We start from the raw sequence: 26,159 nt of genomic DNA, 5'->3' as shown, positions 1-26,159 counted from the left end.
TCTCGACTGTTTTCCTGGTGGTGCATGCTGTGGGGGTAGTCTGCCTCCTCTCTGCACTAGAAGCTCCGAAGAAATCTCCTGTGGGTCGACAGAATCGTCCCCCTGCAACCGCAGGCACCAAAGAACTGCATCACCGGTACCCTGGGTCTCCTCTCAGCACGACGAGCGAGGTCCCTTGAATCCAGCAACTCTGTCCAAGTGACTCCCACAGTCCAGTGACTCTTCAGTCCAAGTTTGGTGGAGGTAAGTCCTTGCCTCCCCACGCCAGACTGCATTGCTGGGAACCGCGACTTTTGCAGCTACTCCGGCCTCCGTGCACTTCCGGCGGAAATCCTTTGTGCACAGTCCAGCCTGGGTCCACGGCACTCTAACCTGCATTGCACAACCTCCTAAGTTGTCCTCCGGCGACGTGGGACTCCTTTGTGCGACTTCGGGTGAGCACCGTTTCACTCCACTTCGTAGTGCCTGTTCCGGCACTTCTGCGGGTGCTGCCTGCTTCTGAGAGGGCTCCTTGTCTTGCTCGACGCCCCCTCTGTCCCCAGACGTAATTGGCGACATCCTGGTCCCTCCTGGGCCACAGCAGCATCCAAAAACCCTAACCGCACGATTTGCAGCTAGCAAGGCTTGTTGGCGGTCTTTCTTCAGGAAAACACTTCTGCACGACTCTCCACGGCGTGGGGGATCTGTCCTCCAAAGAGGAAGTTCCTAGCCCTTGTCGTTCCTGCAGAATCTTCAGCTTCTACTGTCCAGTAGCAGCTTCTTTGCACCCACAGCTGGCATTTCCTGGGCATCTGCCCATCTCCGACTTGCTTGTGACTTTTGGACTTGGTCCCCTTGTTCCACAGGTACCCTCGTTTGGAAATCCATCGTTGTTGCATTGCTGATTTGTGTCTTTCCTGCAGAAATCCCCTATCACGACTTCTATGTCCTTTGGGGAACTTTAGTGCACTTTGCGCTCACTTTTCAGGGTCTTGGGGTGGGCTATTTTTCTAACCCTAACTGTTTTCTTACAGTCCCAGCGACCCTCTATAAGGTCACATAGGTTTGGGGTCCATTCGTGGTTCGCATTCCACTTTTGGAGTATATGGTTTGTGTTGCCCCTATCCCTATGTGTCCCCATTGCATCCTATTGTAACTATACATTGTTTGCACTGTTTTCTAAGACTATTACTGCATATTTTGGTATTGTGTACATATATCTTGTGTATATTTGCTATCCTCATACTGAGGGTACTCACTGAGATACTTTTGGCATATTGTCATAAAAATAAAGTACCTTTATTTTTAGTATATCTGTGTATTGTGTTTTCTTATGATATTGTGCATATGACACTAGTGGTACTGTAGGAGCTTCAGTTGTCTCCTAGTTCAGCCTAAGCTGCTCTGCTAAGCTACCATTATCTATCAGCCTATGCTGCTAGACACCCTATACACTAATAAGGGATAACTGGGCCTGGTGCATGGTGTAAGTACCCCTTAGTACTCACTAAAAGCCAGTCCAGCCTCCTACACTCCTGTTCTGTGAAAGTCGCACAGACAACTAAGGAGGCCTTCCCAGGGCGTCTGCTTCCTGAATGAAATGCAAATGTGCCCTACGAGCTCATCTGCAAAAATTAAAGGGTGCTTGGGAGCAGGTTTAAATGACACAAATATTTATTCACTTTGAGGGTAGTGCAAAGAGTTAACAACTGCGCTGTGAAGTGTGTGCTTTTAATTGTAATTGTATTTCCACAGTGCTTACTTCACCTGGAGGTGTTGAAGGGACAGCTATTAAAAAAAAAAAAAGGTATTGCATATGCTCTGGTATTTCTTAAATCTACATTTTGGAACCACAGTTTAATCTTAAATCTTTTTGTAGTGGCCTATCTTATACTGTGTGTAATGCAAGTATAAAATAATGCCTCACATATTCACAGTGCTTTCTGTCACAGGCTGTGACCTCATGGCACTAAAAATACACAAGTCACTATTCTCAACTGCACTAACCAAGATTTAGTTCTGTCACTCTCTGGTTACACGCAGACCTCTGCAGTGCATTAACTAATAGAGGTTTCATAATGCACTACAGTGCATTTACCAATGAGTAGCAACTTTCTTTTATTTATGTTTCATTTAAGCTGGCTGTTATTTTATATGTAGCTACCTGACAGTGAAAGACCTAAAAAGACCATAGAGAATATTTTGAGTTTATGTATGAGAGACTTGCGCTGCTGGAGCATCACTTTTTTTGATGCTCCAGTGGCACAAGCCTCTCAATCATACTTATGAGGTGACGCAAAGCCTTCCTGAGTGGCTTTGAATGGCCTTGTAGATATGGAGAAAGGCAAAACAGCGCAAGCCGCTGCATTGCCTTACTTTGCGTCGAGGAGGCGTTCCATGGGAGTAGTGGTGGGTGTTCCCATGCAACACGCATGGATTTTAACACTGCCCCAGACTTACAAAATCATGTAAACTCGAGCAGTGCCAAAACCTTACGCCTCCCCAGAGAGGCATAATGAGGAGATTTTTCCTCTTTCCATGTGTGTTGATATCTGAGGCACATATAGAAAGAGGTACAATGCCTCTCTGGATTGTTTGTGTGCCGGAAGGTGCCCCTTCCTGCACAAATACAATCCTGCCTATATTGGTGCTAGGCAACAATTGTGCGCCAGCGCGGGGGGAAAGGACAGGAATGCACTGTATTTCATAAATACAATGCATTCTTGCCCTTATGTATTGGCGTGGGGCAGTGTAGCAAGAGGACTTGTGGCACTGTCCCATGCCAAATACTCATAAATGAGTACCTTTGTTTTTAGCCACACCCTTGACCACAGCCCCACATTCACTGACCTTTGGTTTGCTAAACACTGTTTAATATTATTTCCTCACATTAAAAATGATTTGCTGTGGGAAATGGGGATGTTTATTATTGTTGTTGATGATGAGGAGTACCAGGTTCTAGAAATTTTTATCAGAAGCGAGTGCGCCGAAAGACATGCTGCACTTTGTGTTCAGGTTTGTGGAGGGACTAAGACCTGAGATAAGTCAGATGATTAAAAGTCATCTGATTTGCTGGCAAGCCAAACCGATAGATGAGGTGTTACAGTATGTGAAATATTGTAGTGATGAAATTGAGTTAAAGCAGAAAAAGGTGAATGAGAAGGCGATGGTGATGTAGGTTAAGGCAGCTCAAACAGGAGTACAGGGGACTTTTGTGCAACATATGCCATAGCAGCAGGGAAATGTCATGTTCCAGCCTCAGATGAGAGGTAGAGGTCGCGGAGGCAATATGAATCGTGTTCCAGATTTGAATACTGTAATGGTTCAGAATGATGTGCAGGGGATGAAAAGTTATTGCCTTGTCACATTTGCGGGCCGTGGGGCACTGGAAGCGGGAGTGTCCGATGATGGTGCAGGAGGGTGGTGTTCAGCAAAATAATGACGCGAATGCATTTCAGAATATGAGAGGACTGAGATTAAGGGGTTCTTATCCAAATATTCAGAATGTGAATCAAATCCAGAATTTTCAGCCTATGTAACAGGTGCAATTGCCCCGTGCACAAGTGTCACAGTTGCAGCCGATGCAGCAGCAAGTTCCCATGGTACCTAGACAGCAAATGCAGATACCTCAAGCCGCGATGGAGCAGCAACAGGTCACAGGTTGAAGACAAGAAAGAAGTACTAATGCAGTGCACCAATTCCTGTTACACAGTGAGAATGAAATAAATAGTGACTAGATGAGCAATAGTTCTGATGAGGAGCCATGTGTGCTTGTGACTTCCCTAGAAGTAGATCAGAGAGGACCCTAGTTAAGAGGCAAGGTTATGGGTCACAGAGTCTCATTTCTGGCTGACACAGGAGCTACACGCTCTACAGTGAGAATTGCAGAAGTTCCGAATTTGCCCCTTTCGGGTCAAACAGTTCAAGTTGTGGGAGTAGCAAATCAGTATTTGACAAACCCAATTACAGATCAAGTGCAAGTTGAAACTGGCAATTTTCAGGGACTGCACAAGTTCGTAGTCTGCTATTCAAGTCCGGTATCCCTACTGGGAAGCGATTTGCTATGCAAGGCAAGGTGTCTGATTACTTGTTGAAACAATGAAATTGAGATCCAGACAAATAGTTACGATGAGGAAAACTCAGCCCCCGAAACTGAGTGTGAAACTACAAATGAGGAGTACCTCTTGATTGAGGTTTTCCTGATGTTCACAGTAAGTGAGCTTCATTCTGATTTGCAGGGAACAGTACAAGAGAAGGTGTGGGATTTGACAGGGAAAGAAATGGGTTTAATCAAAGGAGTGGTGCTGATTAAAGTTACTTTAAAGGTGAATGCAGTGTTTCTGCAGCTTCCCCAGTATAATTTGCTACAAGATGCCCTGATAAAAGTGGCTCAGATAATTGCAGATTTTGTGAAGCAGGGAGGTTTGAAGGAAATATTTAGCAGCCCATGTAATTGACCGATAATGGGTTTGAAGAAGCCATATGGGAAGGTCCGAATTGTTCAGGATTTGAGAAAAATAAATGACACAGTGGTCAAGTGTTGTCCCGTAGGGCCCAACCCAGCTGTAACAATGTTCCAGATTCCATGTGATGCAGAATGGTTCACGGTGGTTGATTTGTTACAAGCGTTCTTTTCTGTGCCTCTTCATGAGGATAGTCAGTTTCTCTTCAGTTTCAAATTCATAGATCAAGATTTCTGCTGGTGCAGACTTCCTCAAGGGCACACAGAGTCACCATCCTTGTTTAATCAGATCCTGAAAAAGAATTTGGAGTCATTAGAATTACCTTTCCAATTGCATCTGGTGCAATACATTGATGATTTGTTGATTGCATCCAGGATAAAGGACAAGTGTAAGTACGACTCAATTGCCCTGTTGAATTAGTTGGGAAAGTATGGTCATAAAGTGTTGCCTTTTAAATTGCAGTACTGTCAGAAGGTAGTCAAGTATTTGGGACATCAAATTAAGAAAGGGTAGATGAAAATTTCCAGAGAGAGGATTACAATGATACTGCAAATAAACCCCTCGACTTCACAGAGAGATGTCAGGATGTTCCTGGGAATGGTGGGTTATTGTCACCAATGGATTCCGAATTTTTCAGAAACCTCAAAACCATTGCAGAAATTGACCCATAAGGATGACACAGAACCCATAGTGTTAGATGAAGATCAGATGAAAGTGTTCACTGAATTGAGAGAGAGTTTGTATAGAGCTCCAGCATTGGGTATGTCTGACTACACAAAGCCTTTCACATGGTTTTGTCATGAGCATGATGCATGTTCATTGTCTGTCTTGACACAGGTCCATGAAGGTGCTCATCGCCCAGTAGCATATTTTACAGCTACCTTGGACCCAGCCGCAGCAGCCTTACCAGGCTGTTTGTGTGCAGTTGCCGCAATTGGTCAGAGTCTTTCACAGTGTGAAGGAGTAGTGATGGGATATCTGTAATGGCCCCTCACTCAATTGAGATTTTACTGACCAGGACGAAAACCCAATACTTGACTGGTGCTAGGCTCCAAACGTGACACTAAAAAGATGTACAGTGCTGAACCCGGCAACTTATCTTCCAAGTGAAACTACTGAAATTGAGAAAGAGGAAGAAGTTGAACACGATTGTCTTGAAGTAACTGAGTTGTGCACAAAACCGAGACCTGACATTAGAGATACCCAATTGGAAGAAAATGATCAAATTGTTTTTGTTGATGGCTCTTGTCTGAGAGACAGCACAGGGACACTGACAGCAGGATATGCAGTGTGCACAATTACAGGTACCTTAGAAGCTTCCTGGCTTCGAGGAGTGTATTCTGCTCAGGTAGCAGAATTGGTCGCTCTTACGAGGGCGTGCAATGTTTCTGCTCGATTGAGAGTCACTATCTACACGGTTAGCCAATAGGGTTTTGGAATAGGACATAATTTTGGTCAATTGTGGTCGCAGAGAGGTTTCCTGACCTCCACTGGATCACCAGTGAGAAATGGTGAGAGAATAAAGGAGTTGGTATATGCAATTCAATTGCCTGAATAAATTGCCGTGGTGAAATGCAGTGCACATCTAAAGTCACAGGACTACGTGTCACTAGGGAATAGCTATGCGGATCAAGTTGCAAGGTTTTGCGCATTGAACTGTATATCGTTCAAAGACAAGTGGGAATTGTTACCTGAAGAGGATGCAACATGTACAAGTTTTGCATTAAAGGTAGCTGATACCTTAGAACAGTTCAAAACATTGCAGAGTAATGTCGACAAAGAAGAGAAAAGGTCATGGAGCAAAATGAAATGCGTTCAAAGACAGGATGAGTTGTGGGTATCTGAGGAGGGTCAGATGGTTTTACCAAATAGCCTGTTGTCTCAGATGGTGAGGTACTATCATGGTCAGGCACACATTAGAAGGGATGAAATGGTACGTTTGTTCAAATTTGACTGGTTTAACCCCAAGTTTAGACAAGCAGCTGAAGCAGTATGCCATCGATGTGTCATTGTCAGCAATTAAATGCTGGGAAAGGGACGGTGGTAAATTTGAGCCAAATTGAAAGAGCAGGAGGTCCATTCAGCAGAATGCAATTGGATTTCATTGAGATGCCTGCGTGTGGAGGTTTGAGATATGTGTTGGTAAGTGTGTGCATCTTTAGTCATTGGATTGAAGCATACCCTACATGGAGAAATGATAGCCTCATAGTAACAAAATTGTTGCTTAGGGAATAGTGCCACGTTTCAGATTTCCGATCGCTTTAGAATCAGGTAGGGGAACGCACTTCAATAACAAAGTGATTAAACTGTTGTGTGCAGCATTGAACATTCAGCAGAAGTTGCATTGTAGTTACTGCCCTGAAGCATCAGGACTAGTGGAACAGATGAATGGTACCTTGAAGTCACGAATTGCAAAGATGTGTGCAGCTATGAATCTGAAATGGCTTGATGCATTGCCTTTGGTGTTAATGTCAATGAGAAACACACCTGACAGGAAGACTTGATTGTTGCCCCATGAGATCCTCATGGACAGAGCAATGAGGTTGTCAGCATTTCCAGCAAATGCACTTGTCAACATTACAGATGATATGGTGTTGGATTACTGCAAGGGTCTAGCTGATGTAGTCCGCTCTTTATGTCATCAGGTGGAGGCCACCACACTGCCACCGATCCATGATCCAGGAAACAACCTGAGAGCTGGTGACTGGGTTGTTGTCTGAAAACATGTTCACAAGACGTGTTTGGAGCCTCGTTGGAAGAGACCGTATCAAGTGATTTTAACAACTACGACTGCTGTGAAGTGTGCTGGGATCCCGAACTGGATTCACGCGAGTCACACGAAGAAAGTGACATGTCCACTAGATCATGAAGAAGAGTTGTTGAGAGTACCAATAACTATGAGACAAATTACAGCACCATAACAAGAAAAGGATCAAGGAAGAACAGAAGCTGAACCTGAGCCTATTGAAGATGGTTCTAGCACTCCTGTGAGAGACAAAGGTAAAAATCTCCAGGAGGGTGCTGAGGAACCTATCGCAACTGAACCAGCAGGAGAGCTTAGTCCTGAGGGAGCTTTTCCAGAAGCAAATGATTCCGAGAGACAAACGGAGCAAGTACTAGACCAAGAAGGGAAAGGGGTTGAGCTGGATCAAAGTCAAGGTGATCTGACTCCTCCTGAACCGGTTGCAGGTCCGTCAAGAGAAAACACCACAGAGAAAGAAAAAGATTCAAGTTTAATCTTGAAGAGAATATTAACAGAAGGTACACGAAAAGGAGACAAGTGGCTGAATTTGCAAGTGGAGAAAAGGAAAGAGGTGATAGTTGGGCCAACAATAGGGGAAGAAGTAGATACTACAAGAAAGGAGGAATTAAGTGAAGGAGAGTTGAATGGTGATCGAAAGTTGAAAAGAAAGAGAATAGCAAGTCGAAGATATGCAGGTCCTGAACGGGCATATGCATCTACAAACGAATGGCAACAAGAGTTTATGTCTTTTTGTTTTGATAGGGAAGTTCCAAGTCAGTATTTTGAGGTGACCTGAAGAAGCTTGATGAACTGAACTGTTGAAACAATCTGAGAAATATTTTGAGAAAAAGACTGATGGAAATAACCGGAGAAGACATTGATAACCTGACTTGACTTCTGAAACCTGATTTTGACAAAGCTGCTAACCGATTTTGACAAGGAGAAGGGATCCTGGAAGCGAAACTGATCTGCTGAAAGAATTGTCTATTTTTTATTTTTTGTTGCACGTTTTCTAAGTTACTTCTGCTTTCTGATTCTTTACAAATCATATCTGATGTAGATAAGCAAATTAGGGATGGTAGGCACTGTAAATATATGAGCATTGGTATGGCAATTATGTGTGGGATTTTGTTTGTAGTGTTGTTTGTGGGTATGTCTGTTCTTGATGCGAAGCGAGTCAACCATACTTCTGCTTCTGAGACTACTACATTAACGGCCTTAGAGAGATTAAAATCAGATTAGAAATATTTGCATGACTTTACTAATGCTCAAGGAGAATTTTCTTCAAACGTTTTCTATCGCTTATTGAGTGAGTATGTTGAGACAATGGATGCAAAGGACTGTCTTGTGTGTATGCAGATTCCTTCATCAGTAGAGGAAGGAATCACTTACCATAGTCTTCCACTAACATACAGGATAAGTTATAGTCTATCTATAACCAGGAGTTTATTCAGTATTTCTACTCTAATCATGACCTTGTGTTTTAGTTTGTTCCTATTATTAGGTACTTGAGTAGAGTAGCTAAGGATAATGACATAGAATTAGGTAGAGGATCCTTTGAACCTACACTAACGTTTGGGACAGCTTATGCTCACAAAAATAATCTTACATGCTTGCTTACACCTTTAGAGAAAAGCTTCTTAGATCATACTGAAGACAGGTTCATCGACCTGTAAGCGTCCCCTTGTAAGTTTACTTATTAAAGACCTACGCGCTAACAGCCGTGTACTTGTCAAAATCAGAGCCTTCTCATAAAGTTATAAGAAAGAAGGGCCTTCAGGAACGTCCCTCCTTCAGATAGTTAAAATTATATTAGTAGTGCAGTGAAACTAAAATATTTCTGATTTCAATAAGGTTTAGCAGTGATCAGAAGACACCTTGTTCTCTGCTCTTAAAATGTTGATTTCATTGTGCTTTTCCACAAAAGAGTTCATGCTCATATGGAATATGTCATCTTGCTGGTACCTGATCCATTTTGTGCACTATCCTGTTCCAAGCAAGCTGCTTCCCATTGATTTGTGTATATTGAGTCTGTGGCCTGCCTTCAAGAGACCGGAGGATGGAGTTTTAGCCCTGTTCATAGCACTGATCTATAGCGCTGCACCCTTGAAGCAGTGTTTTACTCCCTCTGCAAATATTGACACCTTTCCTGCTAAAACAAATGCTCCAATTGTGTCAAAGAAGACTATTTACTTCACATATGGAGCTCCTGTTAAGTCTTTTGGTAAACCAAATCGCCTCAATGACATAAATGTAAACATCAAAAACTGTTTTGGGGCTAGTTTTGATGGCTGGTGGGGCTTTATTTGGAGTCAGCATTGTTCCGGGGTGCAAAGGGAGGCTCCACATGGACAAGGCCCCGAGAGATGTACTTCCTGGACCACAGCCCTTATTAACAGTGACAGGGCTGGCCTTTGGCAAGTCGGGCCCGTCGCCACAGGACTGGGATTCACTGGTGTGCAGAAAGCTGTCTGCATAGATGACAGAGAGTAATGTCCCTTTTACCTGGTTGACTGGATTTCCTTCAAAGAAAAGATGTAATCATAGATTCCGAGGGCAGCCTCATCACCCATGCCCATCTTCCCAGTAAACCAACTCATCCTTTCTCCCCTCCCATTTCACAACATTCTTCACAAGAGTCGTGGAGGAACTTGCATTCTGAAACAATTACACAATTGACAAGAGTGAATAAATGCAAGGAAGGCTGTCCTCTGTGCGTCTGAGACAAAGCCTGCTACATAAAGGCTGGTGCCCTCTAACTTGGTGTCTAGCATCAGCTCATCTGTGGGTTATTCAGGTGAGGTGTGAGGAGAGGCCAGTAAGGTGTTTGTATTGGTGCCTCACCCTCATCACAAGCAGGGGGTGGGTTGAATCAAATTTGTTTTTGCCTGTTAGACCTAAGGAGTCTGCACTTGCCGCATGATGGATCCCATGGGAGTCAAAAGAAGCCAACTGCAAGCCTCAGAGTAGCTCTGAAAGGCTGTGGAGTATACTTCACCTGAAGCATGTCAAACCATGTGCCAGCACAAATTTGTCAATGCTGTAGGTAAGAGGTAGGGATGATGTAAAAGATGGGGGGCGTGGCACAAAGATTGTGTATCCCCATCACCCTTTGTACCAACCCTCTGCTTTTACAACTCCAAGCCCTTAACTGTTTTCTTCTGGGCATGTCTTGTTTATAACACCCTCTTTCTCTGGCACACTTATGCCCCCCTCTCCTGGCACTCTCTGTCACTCCTTTTTGCTGACTGTTAGCGCATTCTACTGCTCTCTGTACTATTCCCTCTTGCTGTACTTTCTGCTATGCCTCTTGCCTCTCTTTTGTTGATTGCATGGCTCCCTCCCATTCTTACCTCCGCCTTCACAATAGCACTCCAGTTTAGTGGTACTAAGCCTTGGAAGGATCCAGAGAAGGATTACCCTGCTCTTAGTTTTTAGCTTAATTTGCCTCCTTCCCTAGTATGGTGACCTTCACCCTTCTCTCCTGGGGCTCATTCTTCTTTCTCTTATGGCAACCACCCACACCTCTCTGGCATTTATACACCATCTCCCCTGCAACCCACCTACATTTGTCCCCTGGATGCCGCACACTCTTTCTCTATGGCATCTAATAGCTCCCACTCACCTTTCTTTCCGACACATCATGTGTGAGTGCAAGGTGAGCAGTATGCCTCTGTAGGTCCTGAATGGGAAGTGTGCCCATGTGACTGCAGGGTAAGAGGTGTCTTATGTTAGTGTAGGGTGAATAGTGTGCCTGTTTCAGTGCAGAGGTGCATTTTTAAGAGTGATGCATGAGGGATGCAGCTGTATGAGTGCAAAGCGAGTGGTGTGCCACTCGCTTTGCAGAAGGAAGGTTGTGTCTATGTGAATACAGGGTAAATGGTGTGCCAGTGTGGGCACATGGGTGAGTATGTATGATTGCTAAACGAGGGATATGCCTCCATGAGTACAGTCGTCAGTGTGCCAGTATGAGTGCAGGATTTGTCTGCGTGCACGGTGAGAGGTGTGCCTATGTAAATGAAGCTTTTGTGAGTACAGGATGCAACACGTTCAAGTCAGACCTATTGGGATACACTTTGTGAACTTACGGACTAACATACACCATCCTTGGAAATGGAATTGATGGCTGGCATTATTTTGAATAATTCGTGTTTTGAAGAGAGTGCACTTTATCTTGTTTCAATCTGTATCGTTTTACTGCATACTAAATAAAAGCTATGACTGACAGATCTGAAAAATGTAATCAGGAAAATAGTTGTTATGTTTTCTTGTAAAAAGTAGTTGTTTTAAGTAACATCACAATACATTTATTTTAAGTATGTAGAATAACAGAAGTAGTGAAAAACACGCCCAGATTTATACTTTTTCACGCAAAACTGCGCTAATACAGTTTTGCGTGAAAAAGTATACCGCCAGCTAGCGCCATCCCAAGACGCCGGCCGGGCGTCATATTTATGGCATGACGGTAGCCAGCGGCAAGGCCCAGCTAGCGTCATGAAAAATGACACTAGCCGGGTGGGGGGGGGGGGGCATAAGGAGGAACAGGAGGTTGTGTGTCAAAGGATGACGCTAGTCTTGTTAGAGGCATAAAAATGCCTCTAACTAGACTAGCGTCATCCTTTGACGCACAACTCCCATGTACATGACTCCTGCCTTAGTAAAGACAGGAGTCATGCCCACCACCCCAATGGCCATGCCCAGGGGACATATGTCTCCTGGGCATGGCCATTGGGCCCAGTGCCATGTAGGGGAGCCCAAGTTAGGCCCCTTTATGGCACTTGAATTTTTTTTTAACAAACCCAACTGAACTTACCTGCCTTACCTGGGATGGGGTCCCTCCATCCTCTGGCAGCCCTCTGGTGTGGGTGGGGTGTCCCTGGGGCTAGGGACGGGCACCTGTCGACCCATTCCATGGTCTCTGACCATGGAAATAGGCCCAGAGGTCCACTAACGCCTGGCTTGACCCAGGGGTTAAATAATGACGCTATTACCGCCATTATTTCAGGCCACCTTCCCCCGTGCTTGATTTTAGCACAGGGGGATAAATATGGCGTTAAGGCCATATTGTGATTTTTTGCACTGGAACGCCTACCCTGCATCTCAGTGACACAAGGTAGATTCCCACAAGGAAAAAATATGACTTTAACTCCAACACTTTGGTGTCAGACAGGTCTAGCGCCAAAGTATAAATATGGAGTTAGGTTTGCGCCGAAATTGCATTAAAAAAATGACACGAATTCGGCGCATACAGAGTATAAATCTGGGCCTTAGTGATTAAAAAGATGAGGCACTGCACATGAAGTAGATATGGGGCTGATGTCAGAAGGAGTGCAATACAAATGATGAGGACAGAAACCTGATAGCTGTGTACGAATGAAAAAGAAAGGAGACACAAAACAAGGATGCAGCCAGTATGTAAACATTAACAATACCATTATGAATTAATAAATGCACCTAATTGCGGGCCTGATTTAGAGTTTGGAAGATGGGATTCTTTCCTCCAAAATTGAATCCCATCTGCATTATATCTAAAGGGACTTGTAATACGACGGTAAGAATTCTAAGGCTCTTTTTAAACAGATTTTCTAATCTTTTTACGCACAAGTTTATACATTTTGGTTCCATGTATAAAGATAACGTGATTTGTGACCAACAGTATGTATATTAGAAGGCTGAGGAAACCTGTAACAAAATGTTTCTTTATAGTTAATGATCTGATAATTCTATAAATACCTCTTTGCGATTAACGTATATAAAACAGCAACGTAAATCACAATGCAATATTTTCTTTGAATGAAGATGTTGTATAGCGGAAATGATCTGTTGATAGTAAGAAAGCAGTTTATGTAAATCCATTTCACTACAGGATGCAACGTTGTCCAAAGCTAGAAAATCATTGCGTTCTGAAATCTGAAAAACAAAAAGAATAACACTACTTAGATAACAAATATGTTCCATAAACCAACTACAAAACATGGAGATTGGGTAGAGCGAGGTACACTTCTGTATGGCATTTTGTATGGTTCATTACGGGGTCTCTGAGATATGGGGTTTCAATCTGCATCCCAAGGAGTTATTGTTGGAGTGTTTGTTAACTCTGGGGGTGTGGAATTAAGGGGGTGGGGTTTGAGCACAGAGAATCCCCTAAACAATCAGTAATTACAGAGGGACTTGGTAATTATGGGTTTGATTTTGCTGATAATTACTCATTTTCACTGCAGTTGCCCTTATATATTTGACGTGCATTCAGCAGTCAAAATCTCAATGGGAAAGATGAGATATCGGTAGTAAGTCTGTGGACATCCTAATTCCAGAGGGGGCCGGTAACAGGGTAACTGGTTCCCATGGAAAATTACAGGCCTGTAGTAACGAATGTTGTCCATTTAACAATATTTGAAGCTTACTTCTAAATCAGATTTAACAAAACAAGTTGAAGACTCCTTTCAAGGTATACAAAGTTTATTTGCTAGATTAATAAAAACCATTGCAATACCACGCAATACATGTGCAAAACTATGCAAAATATGCTTAATAAAGAGGAAAAAAGAAGAAAAGTTTACATATTCAGAGTGGAGACCAGCCATCATTAAAGACATTAAAATATTTTCAAAGGATGTACAGATAAAATGAATTAAAATCGATTTGAAAATAACATAAACAATACCTTTATGCCTCTATGGACATAACGGTGGCAAATATATACTGCATTTATAAAATATAATAGTGTCGTGGAACCTCTTGAAACTGACTCTGCTGGATTGCAGTCTGTTCAATAATAAAACGCCCTATCATTTTAACTTGGCTCCCAATTCAAACATTTACATTGAATTTGAAATGGCGATTAGCTGCAAAAGAGCATATAATGAAAAGAAAATGAAAATGCAGTCTTGGTGGCACAGCCGAGCAGAGCGAGGTCTTCCACATGGGGAATTTTGGGATACAGGTGCAGTCAGTTTGATTGCCCCTTTAAATTATTGATGTGGGGAATTGGGCTACAACATAGCCCAAACATAACCCCGACAGAACTTGTAGTTGCTCTGCTGGGCTACACAGTCAGCATTTTTGAGACGGTGACCTGGCAGCTGGACCCCATAAAATAGGTTTTTGGTTTAGGCAGATTTAGGGCATTTCTCTATGCAGATATGCCATCGCACGCGGAGTAAGTTGTGACTGCTGTAGAAGGCCTTCCAGGACCCCTGGACAAAAGCACACGGACACGGTTGTGGCGTATTCACGTGGAGACAGCCTGAGCGCAGCTCCGTTTTTATTTTTATAAATTCTGTCCACGCTCCGCCCTGGCGCGCGGAACAGGCAACAAAGTATTGGAGAGTCCAGATGGCTCTCTACATCCCTCCCATGTTTTACTTCACACAAAAGGAATAGGATCATGGAGAACGAAGGAAGATGACCAGAGAAGAAAATCAAAGACGGGGGGGAGAAGAAGAAAGAACAAGAACAAGAAACACAACTGTGAACATGTCCACCGGATTGGTGAACACCCAATTTTCACACGGTAGTCATCTTGCCTAGCCAGATCTCTTGAGCAGTCCCCCTTAGCTGGCTCTCGACACCTCCGGGGTCTGGCAGGTGGGTCAGGGGGTGCTGGATTACAGTTCAGAGTGACCTCACTAGCAGACAAAATCCTTCAGCTGACTGTTCGGTGCCGGGTTGGGACGCAGATGATACTTTTCACTCCGGGTGAGCGATCCCCCGTGGCCGGTATCACCAGAAGGCTTGTCTCGTGTAGCAGGCACTGCTACCGGGGCATTCGCTGTTCGTTCCTCTCTGCTTTCGGGTGTGCCTGCTGCTTCGTTTACCTATCCTTCCTCTTCGGACGGCGTACCGTAGAGACTCCCGCTCTCTTAAAGTGTGATGCGTTCCTGGTTACCCTCTGCCTGCCTCGGGCAGCAGTTATCATGGTGCCTCGAATGCCTATGATCTCCCACGCTTTGGGCTCAAACGGTATTTGGAACTTTCCTCCGGCCCGGCGACTCTTCACTACCACTTGGTCACCTCCCTGAAGGTCAGGATGTCGGGTTCGCCGTCTCTCACTGGCCTTTTGATTAGTGAGTTCCCGGCATTGCTGGGTGGCTTCTACATCCAGCTCCGGTGACTTCCAGTGAGGACCAGCCGGGATACAGTCTTGGGCATCAGAGCTGTGGGTGCACATCCCATGGTGTTATGGGGTGTCTGGCGATAGGCACTTAGGAATTGCTGCAGGCATTGTTCCCCCTCTTCCCTTTGCTCCACACCGATCTGGAGCGCACGATTAAGAGTTCTCATGAACCTTTCTACGTCACCATTAGCCTGAGGCCAGTACGGCATGATCTTGCGGTGATGTATGGCTGGGCCATCCAGGTAGGACGTGAACTCTTGTCCATGAAAAGGGGGCCCATTGTCACTCCTGATCCCGTCAGGAAGCCCAAACATCGTAAATGTCCTCTGAAGCACTGGATGTACGTTTTCAAATGAGGTGGATGGTATGACCTCGACAACAGGAAATTTGGTGTAGGCGTCCATGAGGACGGCGGTCAGCCGCTCGTCCGCGAAGCTTCCAAAGTCCATACTCAACTTTGCCCATGGCTTCTGACTGGGGGAGTTCGGTGATGATTGGGCAGCTGGGTGGTTCTCCAGATGTGATGACGCACGAATGGCACTTCCCGACCATGTTGTCAACTTGGCTGTCCATGCCAGGGAACCACACCTTGGCGCGCAACCAAGCCTTCGTTTTAGCTGCACCTTGGTGTCCTTCGTGGGTTAACTCCACCACTCGAGTCCACAAGCTCTGGGGAAGTACGATTCTTCTTCCCTGAAAAATCAGGCCTTTGTTGCCCGTAGATAGCTCATCACGCCCCCTCCACATCCCTTCCATAGCCATCTTGTCTTCGTGGTTGGACATCTTCGTCTTTTCCAGGAACTGCTTCCATCGTCTGTTTTCTAGTGTTTCTTTAACCTGATTAAGCACCGCATCAGCCTTTGTGGCTTTTACGATGTCTACTACAACAAGGGCATTGGGACAGGTGGATTGTATGACCATGCTCACAAAGATTTCGCTGCTTTCCTCATCTTGATCCTGGGATTCATCCGATGTTTTCAGCGACGGGTGTCGGGACAAGTAATCAGCCGGGTTGTTCACCCCTGGTTGGTAGAAGACTGTGAACCAGTATGGTTGGAGTAGGACAGCCCATCGTTCGATTCTAGGAGGCGCTAGACGCAGACTTCCTGCGAATAGTGAGACCAATGGCTTGTGATCGGTCACCACTTGGAACTCGTGCCCATAGATGTATAGATGAAAGTGCTTGCATGCCCATCGGATTGCTAGGGCCTCCCGCTCGATCTGAGTGTAGCATGTTTCGACCGCCGATAAAGCCCTGCTGGCGTAGGCAACATGAATCCACTCTTGATGATGTTGCTCCTGCAAGAGAACGGCCACAAGACCCACTGGGCTAGCGTTTACCTCCACCTCCGTTCTTTTGTGGGGGTTAAAGTACGCCATGGTCGACTTGTCCTGCAGTGCTGCTTTGATATCAGAAAATGCCTTGTCCGCAGCCAGGCTCCATTCCCAGCGGTGAGCTCCTTTGGTGAGCTGTCGGAGGGGCTCTGCCATCGTGGCTAGCTGCGGTATGAATCTGCCGCAATACGTTGCACTCCCCAAAAAGCTCCTGACTTCAGTGGGACTATGGGGGAGCGGGGCTTGGCGAATGGCATCTGCCTTGTGCAGGTCCACCTGCAAGTCATCCTTTGAGAAGATGTATCCGAAGAATTCCACGGAAGTCTGATAGAACGCGCATTTCTTCTTGTGAAGCGTGAGCCCCGGGTCTGCTAGTCTCTGTATAGTGGCCCTCAGATGTCGATGGTGTTCGTCCCGCGTCTTGGAGTGTATCAAAATATCATCACTCAAGTTGATCACCCCCGGCAGCCCTGACCGGGTCTCTCTGATGGCATTCTGGAACACTTCCGCTGCCGAGGACACCCTGAAACTCAGCCTCCGGTACCGCCTGAGCCCCACATGCGTTGAGAAGGTGGTGATGTTTCTGCTGTCGGGTCTAGTTCCAGCTGATGATAACCAGCATTGAGATCTAGTTTAGAGAACTACTGTGCCCCATTCAGATCCGCAATGATATCGTCCATCGTGGGCGTTATGTGTCTCTCTCTCCGGATGGCTTTGTTTGGTATGCGCATATCAACGCAGTGGCGAATGGCTCCAGGTTGTTTGGGATTTGGCACTATCACCAAAGGCGAAACCCACGGTGTTGGCCCCTCTACCTTCTCTTTACTCCTTGATCTTCAAGCAATTGCAGTTCCTTTTTCTATGGCCGGTCTTAGGTGGAACAGCACACAGGGGGTTATTCCAACTTTGGAGGAGGTGGTAATCCGTCCCAAATGTGACGGATTTACCACCAGCCGTATTACGACTTCCATAGGATATAATGGACTCGTAATACGGCTGGTGGTATATCCGTCACTTTACCGTCACTTTTGGGACGGATTACCACTTCCTCCAAAGTTGGAATAACCCCCACAGTGTCTTAAAGCGACCGGGGTGACATCTGGGTCTACATGTAGATGGACGCGCTTTCCTTTTAGTCGTCCAAGCCCTTCAAAGAGCTGCGGAAACTCACTGAGGAGATGTTCAACGTGAGAGTCATATACTTGGTGCGCAAAGAACATCAACTCCAGATCCTCCGCCGTATGGCACCCCAACAGGGTGCCTTGGTTTCCAGTCACAACATAGAACCTGGCGTAGATCGAAAACTCCCCACTGGTCACCGACACCTCCACTGTGCCCCTCAGAGGAAGTGGTTCTCGTCCTCCATAGTTATATATCTTGGTGGTGCTTGGGGTCAGAGATGGTGTAGGGGATAACTGTTGAAACAGGGTCTCATCCATTACGTTGACTGATGCCCCTGTGTCTATGATCACTGTTGCCTAAGTGCCTCTTCTGTTGTCTCCCGCCGGTGAATGAGATAACAAAGATGTCCTCCTCCTCGTCTTCTTCAAAGATGGGCATTCCGGCGGCTGTGTGTTCCCGGAGGTCGTCGTTGTTGGTGGTTACGTTCTTGACCTTGGCGTCCTTTCCCTTTTGGTCTCCTTGCCTGTTTCTTCCAGACTTGCACACTTTGGCGAAGTGGTTGCTTTTACCACACCGATTGCATGATTTCCCTCTTGCCGGGCATCCCATTGCCGATTTGTGCTCATACTCGCAGGTCCCACATGGACGTTCACTGGGCCTGCAGGTGTTTGGTCGGCGCCCTGGTGGTTGGCGGGGCTGAATGGCATCCACCTGCTCCTCCTTTACATGGACTGGACGTGCGGCCGAGGCGGCTGCCAAGGATTGTACCCTCACCCCAGCAATGGCGTCCGCTCGGACCGCTGACAGTTCGTGGGAGCGTGCGAGGATCAGGATCTTGTCAAGGGAGATACCCTGCTGGCGCATGATGAGTTTTCTCAGCAAGTTGGACCAGCATCCCTGGATGATCTGGGCTCTGATCTCCTCTTTTTGGTTGAGGCCTACGCACAAGCTCGCTAACTTCCTCAGCCGTGTGTAGAACATGTCTACTGACTCGACATCCGTTTGCTGGGCCTGGTGAAGTTTGAAGCGTTCGCAATCTGGATTCAGTTGGGGGTCAAAGTGTTTGTTCAGGGCAGCAGCGGCAGCGTCAAAGTCAGATTTTTTGCATGTGTCTGGGAGCGACTCAAACAGTTCTTGCAGTTCATCACCACCCATTAGCAACATAAGGGACCTGCGCACTGCTCCATATGTTTCCCTTGTGGCGCAGAAATAATTGTCCAAACGATTCAACCATAGACGCCATCTTGGCACCGCTGTGGCCGGGTCAATCAGTTGGCTGAACAGGGGCAATGCTGTGACTGACGAGTGAGCGCTGGTGTTAAGGTGTGCTGGACATTCTCCTGTTGCGGTGCACTCATCCTGTTATCTTTTGTGTGTTCACCGTGTGCAACTGCTGTTCAGAATGCTAATTAATGTTTTTTTTTTTTTCACGGAAGCGGATCTGGAGACTTGCTGCTGTTGCGTGGCAACAGGGGCTCTCGCCGCATCTCCAGGCTCGCACTGTCCTCGTGGCAGCCGCACGTCTGCCTCAGCAGGGACGCGGCAGCGTGGTCGCTGTGGGGGAGGGATGGCCTCTCGGCCCTCGCCCGACGAGGCGAGCGAAACGGCCGGTGTCGTTAGGCGCGTTCGGCCCAGGTAAGGCAGCGGCAGCCTCTGAGCGTCTGTGAGCGTTGCTGTGGCTGCGGGCGTGTTCCTCGACATGCCTTCGCAGAGGAAGGGAGGGGAAAAAAAAGCGGAGAACGGTCCCCCGCCGGGAATTGGTTCTTCCGTACACTGTTCCCAGTGCGCTGCTCTTTGGGGGCCCGGTCTCACACTGTGCGGGTCACTGCGATCCCGCTCATCGCCAGTGTAGCAGGCCTTCAGTGACCCCTGGACAAAAGTACACAGACACGGTTGTGCCGTATTCACGTGGAGACTGCCTGAGCGCAGCTCTGTTTTTATTTTTATAAACTCTGTCCACGCTCCGCCCTGGCGAGCGGAACAGGCAACAAATAATTGGAGAGTCCGGATGGCTCTCTACAATTGCCATGCATTTGCTAAGAGAAGAGGGCAGGATGGGCCTTGTGATGTCCGCAGGCCAGAGGGAAGCGAAGCTCGTGTTTTGGGCCTCAGAGCCGGTGACAGTGGTTGTCGCAGCTTGCTCTCCATTATGCAAGCTGTGCGCCGAGCAGATGGAGATGAGGATAGGTCGCTCTGCTTCGCTGCAGGTGGCCTCTCTGAAGGCGAAGGAAACTGCGAGCGCAGGTTACACTCCAGCACCCCAGCATCTGAATCAAGCTAGGGGATGGGGCAGAAAAGGCAGGGCAGCAAGGTCGCGTGAGGTCCACAAATGCAAAAGTGGGGCGTCCCAAGGCAGATGCATGACCGGTACAGGTGCTGGTGGAGTCAGATGTGCAAGGGGGGGAGGGCTGCTGACCAGGCACAAGGTTTATGGAAAGAAAGGCCATTAGGCCGAGGGGGAACAGTGAGGAACTGAGGTGCAGGAGGACAACAAGACAGAAAGGGCACGACCAAGGACAGGGGTAGGGGATGCTGCCAATGTGGTGGGCAAGGGCCCAAAATTGGTATCCACGGAGTGGATGTGAGCTGCAGCACAGAGGGACAGGCAGAGTGTCTACATGGGGGCAAGTATGTAGCGGATATTGGGGTGGGGATGGAATGAGGGGCAGACGTGGTGAAGGAGACAGCAGAAAAGGGTGCCAGCAAATTGCAAGCGGCAGACAGGGGGAGATAGAAAAAAGTAAGACCACAGAGGGTATGAAAGGTAAAGAGTTAAAAATAAAACAGCTCCCATACATGGGAACAACAAAGTCTCTCTATGCACACTTGATGCTGGGGACCAAGGGGAAGATATGGAAAAGGGAATACATGGAGATGCTTAAACTATTCACAGAGAAGTCAAATCAAAAGAAGGGTCAGACAAGGAGGAATATGAGCTGGTGAAGCCACCTAAAGTTCCCCTGACTAATGAGAATTGGACAGCAGCTTTCTTAAAATACGTTGGCGTTTAATGTGAGAAATTTCCCGAACGCCGTGTGGCACTGTTCAAATACATGGATGTGGTCCTCATTTGACATTTGGCGATTACACAATATGATGAGGAGTTCAGTGTGAGTATGGCCTCGGATACTGAAACAACATGGGGTGAGCTGGACACTGATCTATGGCAGCATATGATGGGTCCTTCTAAATTCAGGAAGACGATTTTCACAGCCAGCGGCCTACCAATAACTTATAAGCCCTTTCAGAGGCATCTGAAGGGGCATGCTCGGACTTTAACAAAAGCATGTGCACTCAGGAATATGGAAAATTCAGTGCTCGAAGTGTATGGGACAGCATGCACTTATCCATTGCACAGGTCAAACGGGGGTGCTCATGTGCAGCATGGGGGACAGTGGCAGCAGTACTCCGGGGATCTAGGGGGGCAACAGCACGCTCAGCAGTTTGCAGGCAGTGGGGCACAAGAATCTGTGGGGAAGGTTTCATACTCTGGTTAAATTGCACAGACAATGGCTTCAGTTCTATGATTGACCAGCAGAGGCACAGTTATTGAGGGATGTCTTCAGATGGAGTTTTTGTTTGGGTTATGGTGGTCCCAGGGTGTACAGGTGGGCGGATAACTTACGTAGTGTATTGGAACACAAGGAGACAGTACAACAGAAATTTGGCAAAGGAGTGGAGGAGGGGAGAAGGACAAGCCCATTTGGGGACTGGCTGCTGGAGAATCTGGTTGTGTCACCCATAGGCATAGTACCTACCAAAGAAAAGGGACAGTTTTGTCTTATCTAGCACTTATTGTGGCCACAGGGCGGGTCAATGAATGACTTGATTCCAGACGACCTAGTGGCGGTATCATATTCCTCAGTAGATGTGGCTATAGACTTGGTGGCTCAGGTAGGTCAAGGTGCACTGATGACAAAGAGCGATGTGAAGTCAGCATTTAGGCTCCTGCCGGTACACCCAGATGATTTTCAATTGCTGGGTATACAATTTGAAAGCTTTTGGTATGTGGACAAGACCTTAAGTATGGGTTTCTCAGTATCAAGTACACTCTTTGAATGCTTCAGCTTATTTATGCAGTGGCTGTTCATGTGGCACACAGGTCACCAGCTGGTGCACAATTTGGATGACTTCCTGTTTGTGGGAACTTCTGGCTTGACGGACTGCCAGCAGGCGCTGGTTAGATTCCAGGAGCTCATGGATGACCTAGGAGTCCCACTGGAGCCAGAAAAGAAGTAAGGCCCAGTTTTTAGGGATAGGATTGAATACTATTCATATTGACTCCAGGCTCCCCATTGACAAGAAAGAAGCAATGTTAACATTGGTATCCACAATGCCTATAGAAAAAGTGACAGTGAGGGAAGTACAGGTGCCGGTAGGCCATCTCAATTTTGCTTGTAGGGTGTTCAGGACAGGTAGAACATTTTACAGGCAACTGGAATACGTTAATAATTTGTCATTGTTAGTTAAGTAAGAAGAAGGGCTTATTGGGGAAGGGTCTTGTGGGTGGGACAGCTGGGGTTAGGCTGGTTAGTAATTTAAGAGTTAGAGAGGAGGTAGTTTTGTAAGCCCATTGATCAAGGTTGAGTGTTTGTCAATGAGCATCTGTTTCATTAAAAGTGGCCTTTTGCACATTATTAAGTGGGTCAGAATTTTCCATGCATCCTGTTTCCCAACCTAAAGTGCTTTTATGCTTAGTGTCCATCTATTGAAACTCTTTCAAGTAATTCCTGACCTACATTGTTTAACACAATTGACTAGCTATTAAAGTGCCTGTTCTGTGTTAGTAAAGTGCTAGTGTACCTAATATCTGCCTGTTGCAACTCTTCCAAGTTGATAATTGGCTGCAGCGTTCTTAACTATCAACTGGCTGTTAATGTGTCTAAGCCAATGCTAGTAAAGTGCCAAGGTGTCAAATGTCCACTTAATCTTCTACGTTGTTCCTTGAGTGTAGTTGTGCACGCATTGACTAACTATTTGAGTGCCTGTGCCGGGAAGTATATTGTAATACTTCTGTTCCTGAGCTGCAGTGTTCATAACAATTAATTAGCTATTAAATTACTTATCCCTGTGCTAATAAAGGGCTGGTGTGCCTGTTTCAACTCTAACATTGTTCTGTAACTGCAATGATCTTTTCAATTAACTAGCTATTAAAGTGCCTATGCCTGTGCTAATAAATTGCTAGTGTACCTAAGGTCCACAACGTGCACCCTGTTTGAATTGTTCCTTAACTAGAGTATTGTCACCAACTGGCCAGCTATTAAAGTACCTATATCAGGAAAGAGGGAAATCTTTCAGTGCTAGCAATATATAGTGTGGTAGTGTCAGGCCTAGAAGAGCAGCCTTTCAATTCTCAAACTATTATGTGATGTGGTATCTGACCCCAGCCAGACACAAGCCTTCAGTTAGGTCATAAGCTGCAACGTGCAAGTTGACCAATTGAAGCTTCAGGTATGTCAGGTTACACCGCTCCAAGATCATGCAAGTGGTTCCTTAGCAGCATCATGCTGTTCTTCTGTTGCACCTTTTTTCCTACCCTCTGGAAGACTTTTACCACCTCGCAATTCAGTTGAGGGTCATTCGGATTAAAACAAGCTACCACCCCCTCTCTGCATGTCCTTATTCCTCCTTCGTTGAGTTTCCTACATAAGAGTGCTCGGTGGTTATCCAGGGTTGAATTTCACAGACATAATGTAGGAATAATATCTTCATGCCCTTGACCACATAGCCTGCAATTGTTGTGGCCTTGAATTCTTATCCACGAAGGGTGGTGCTTTAGTAAAGAAGGACCCCCAGCCTATATTTTAGGAACTTTTCTTTTATCGAATTGCTATAAAGTTCTGCTAAATAGGATTGGGGATTAGGTTTTATGTAGTTGTTAAGAGTTACCCTTCCCTGATTGCGCCTGGCTAGAGTGATTTTTTCCTCCATGAGGGAAAGGGTTTTAGTAGTAGATTTTTTTTTTTTTTTTAATTCAATCCACCTCAGTGATAAGACCCATGTGAGGGAGAGACCCATGTTGAAACTGAGGTCCGCTGGGCAACTCTTTTCTACAGATCCTTAGTTAGGTGGCTGGCTGTTCAGCCCCCCCCTTCCCCCCCATGGTTGATGGACGACTACAATGGGACTGAGCGGGGAAGGGAGGCCGGCGATGTTATTGTTACCACAGTAGATTGCTGCCCTGGCACCTTTCAACTATTTTTAAACTTTGTTGTAATTTCAGGCTGTGAGGAGCTAGATTCCAAATTAAGCTTTTATTTTTCCCATATGACAGCTATACCAGGCTGTTAAGGGGCTTCTATGAATGTTGGTGAGGTCTGAACTATACTACTGCTCGCTGTCAGGTCTCGTTTCCTCCCTCGATTCCAATTGGTTAGGGGGCCCCCGGTTTTGCCAGATTGCGTGATGCAACAGAACACAGCAGCGAAGTCAATTTTTTGCTTCCACTCAGACTGTCCTGAAAATGACTTACGGTCAGTATCTTATGTGCTGTGTCTATTTCAGGCGACCTCTTAATAATAAACCCAAGACTTTAATAAAGGATTATAAGGAACAAAATAATTGTAAAATTGAGCAGCTATAACTGTAGCTGCCCTCGCTGGGAGGCCTGGTCTCACACCCACAAGCAAGTAATCGGGGAGAGCAGGCCAATGGGCTGGCTGGCGGGTTAATGGGCTAGTGGGCGAACAAACATTCAGGCAATAAGCAAAGTCGTAATTTGAGGAATGGGTAAAATACCTGTACTGTAGAACACAGATCTACTGGTGGGCTGAAGACAGCTGAACTGATTGGGCAGGCGGTGCAGGTAAAGTGTGGATGGGCGTGTGAGCATGCCGACTCCTCTGAGAGGCACAAGCTGCACCTGCCTACCTCTGCACACCATGAGGGCCTGGGGCCAGATGTAGCAACGTAAAAATTTGCGAGGTGCAAAGTGCGAGTCCATGCGACTCGCAATTTGCACCTCGCAAATTGGTATGCAGTACGGTGTCTCAGACACCGACTGCAACTCGCTATGGGGTCGCAATGACCCACCTCATGAATATTCATGAGGTGGGTCGCAAATTGCGGCCCCATAGCGAGTATAGGCACTCGCAAACATGGAGGCCTGCTGTAGTCAGCAGACCTCCGTGTTCGTGACTGCTTTAAATAAAGCAGTTTTTTTTTTTTTAAGTGTAGCCCGTTTTCCTTAAAGGAAAACGAGCTGCACTTAAAAAAAAAAACGAAACCTTTAGTTTCGGGTTTTTTTCAGGGCAGGGAGTGGTCCCTGGGACCACTCCCTGCCCTGAAAAAATATTTGTGGGTCCATTCACAAAGTGGAAGGGGTCCCATGGGGACCCCTTCCAATTTGCGAGTGGGTTACCATCCACTTGAAGTGGATGGTAACTGCGATACGAAATGGTATTGCATACCACTCAGACTCGCAAATAGGAAGGGAACACCCCTTCCTATTTGCGAGTCGGAAATGCATTTTGCGAGTCGGTTCCGACTCGCAAAATGCATTTCTGCATAGCAAAGAGGCATTTGCGCCTCGCAAACGGCGATTTTCGCCATTTGCGAGGCGCAAATCCTTTGCTACATCTGGCCCCAGGTGCTTTCCCAACTCGCTGTTTGCCCCGTTGTCTCCGGCCCGCTCCAAACTCTCTGCACTCACCCTACTCTAGTCTGTAGACTCTGCTCTCCCGTGGCTATTGGGAGGCTGAACTGTGGGTTAAACGTGTTGAGACGGTTAAGCACAGAAGCAGGCACTGGGAAAGACTGCAACTCCGTCAGGCAGCCCCATGGCAATCCTCCAACAGGCCTCCGGCTGCCCATCATTTTCCGCTCATTCTCTGCTCCTTCTCGCCTCTCTTGCTTCCGCCTCCCAGCCATTTGCCTTCTGCTTCCGGTGTTATTCTTTGTGCAACTGAGGGAATTTCAGGTGGCATAAGTCTGTGACCACCTCAGGACAGTTGCCTTTCCTCTCAACTTATTACCGTACAAAATATCCAGTTGTTACATCAACCGCACATGCCCCGTGCTCTTGTATTCTCAATCTCTTCTCTTGAGAGAGTCATGAGATTTATTAATTTTCAAGTATCAGTTTGCTTATTACATTTGTCACTTGACGTTTTAAGCATGTTTTTATATACTTCTCACTTTAAATTTTTTAAATTATTTTTGGTCCGATTTGCACCTGTGTCATTTATTAAAATTACTTGTGCTGCTCTTCTGAAATGAATACTCGCCTACTTTTCAGCATTCTTACAACCTTGCACGAGAGATGTTATTTTACCTATCCACATTATAGGGTAGAGTAATATGTAGCTTCAAAGATATACAAAGTGATTATCAAAACTACATTTGTTGTAACAGAACTTGTACTCTGCCGTTTTTTGGAACACATTTTTGGGATAAGATACTG

At 46.2% G+C, this 26,159-nt stretch overlaps 1 protein-coding gene across 1 annotated transcript in view; it reads right to left on the bottom strand.

Moving 5' to 3' along the window:
- The window catches only part of LOC138300730 (uncharacterized), a 1,597,374-nt gene that overhangs the window by 292,394 nt on the left and 1,278,821 nt on the right, over positions 1-26,159 (bottom strand). Inside the window, exon 16 of the mRNA XM_069240438.1 lies at positions 12,919-13,095. Within this exon, the coding sequence (XP_069096539.1) occupies positions 12,919-13,095 (177 nt within the window). The remainder of the gene's footprint in view (positions 1-12,918; positions 13,096-26,159) is intronic.

The sequence above is a fragment of the Pleurodeles waltl genome, chromosome 6, assembly GCF_031143425.1.
Source record: "Pleurodeles waltl isolate 20211129_DDA chromosome 6, aPleWal1.hap1.20221129, whole genome shotgun sequence".
NCBI lineage: Eukaryota > Metazoa > Chordata > Amphibia > Caudata > Salamandridae > Pleurodeles > Pleurodeles waltl.
Note: the sequence above shows the minus strand (reverse complement) of the source record. Positions and strands in the feature narration are given on the sequence as shown.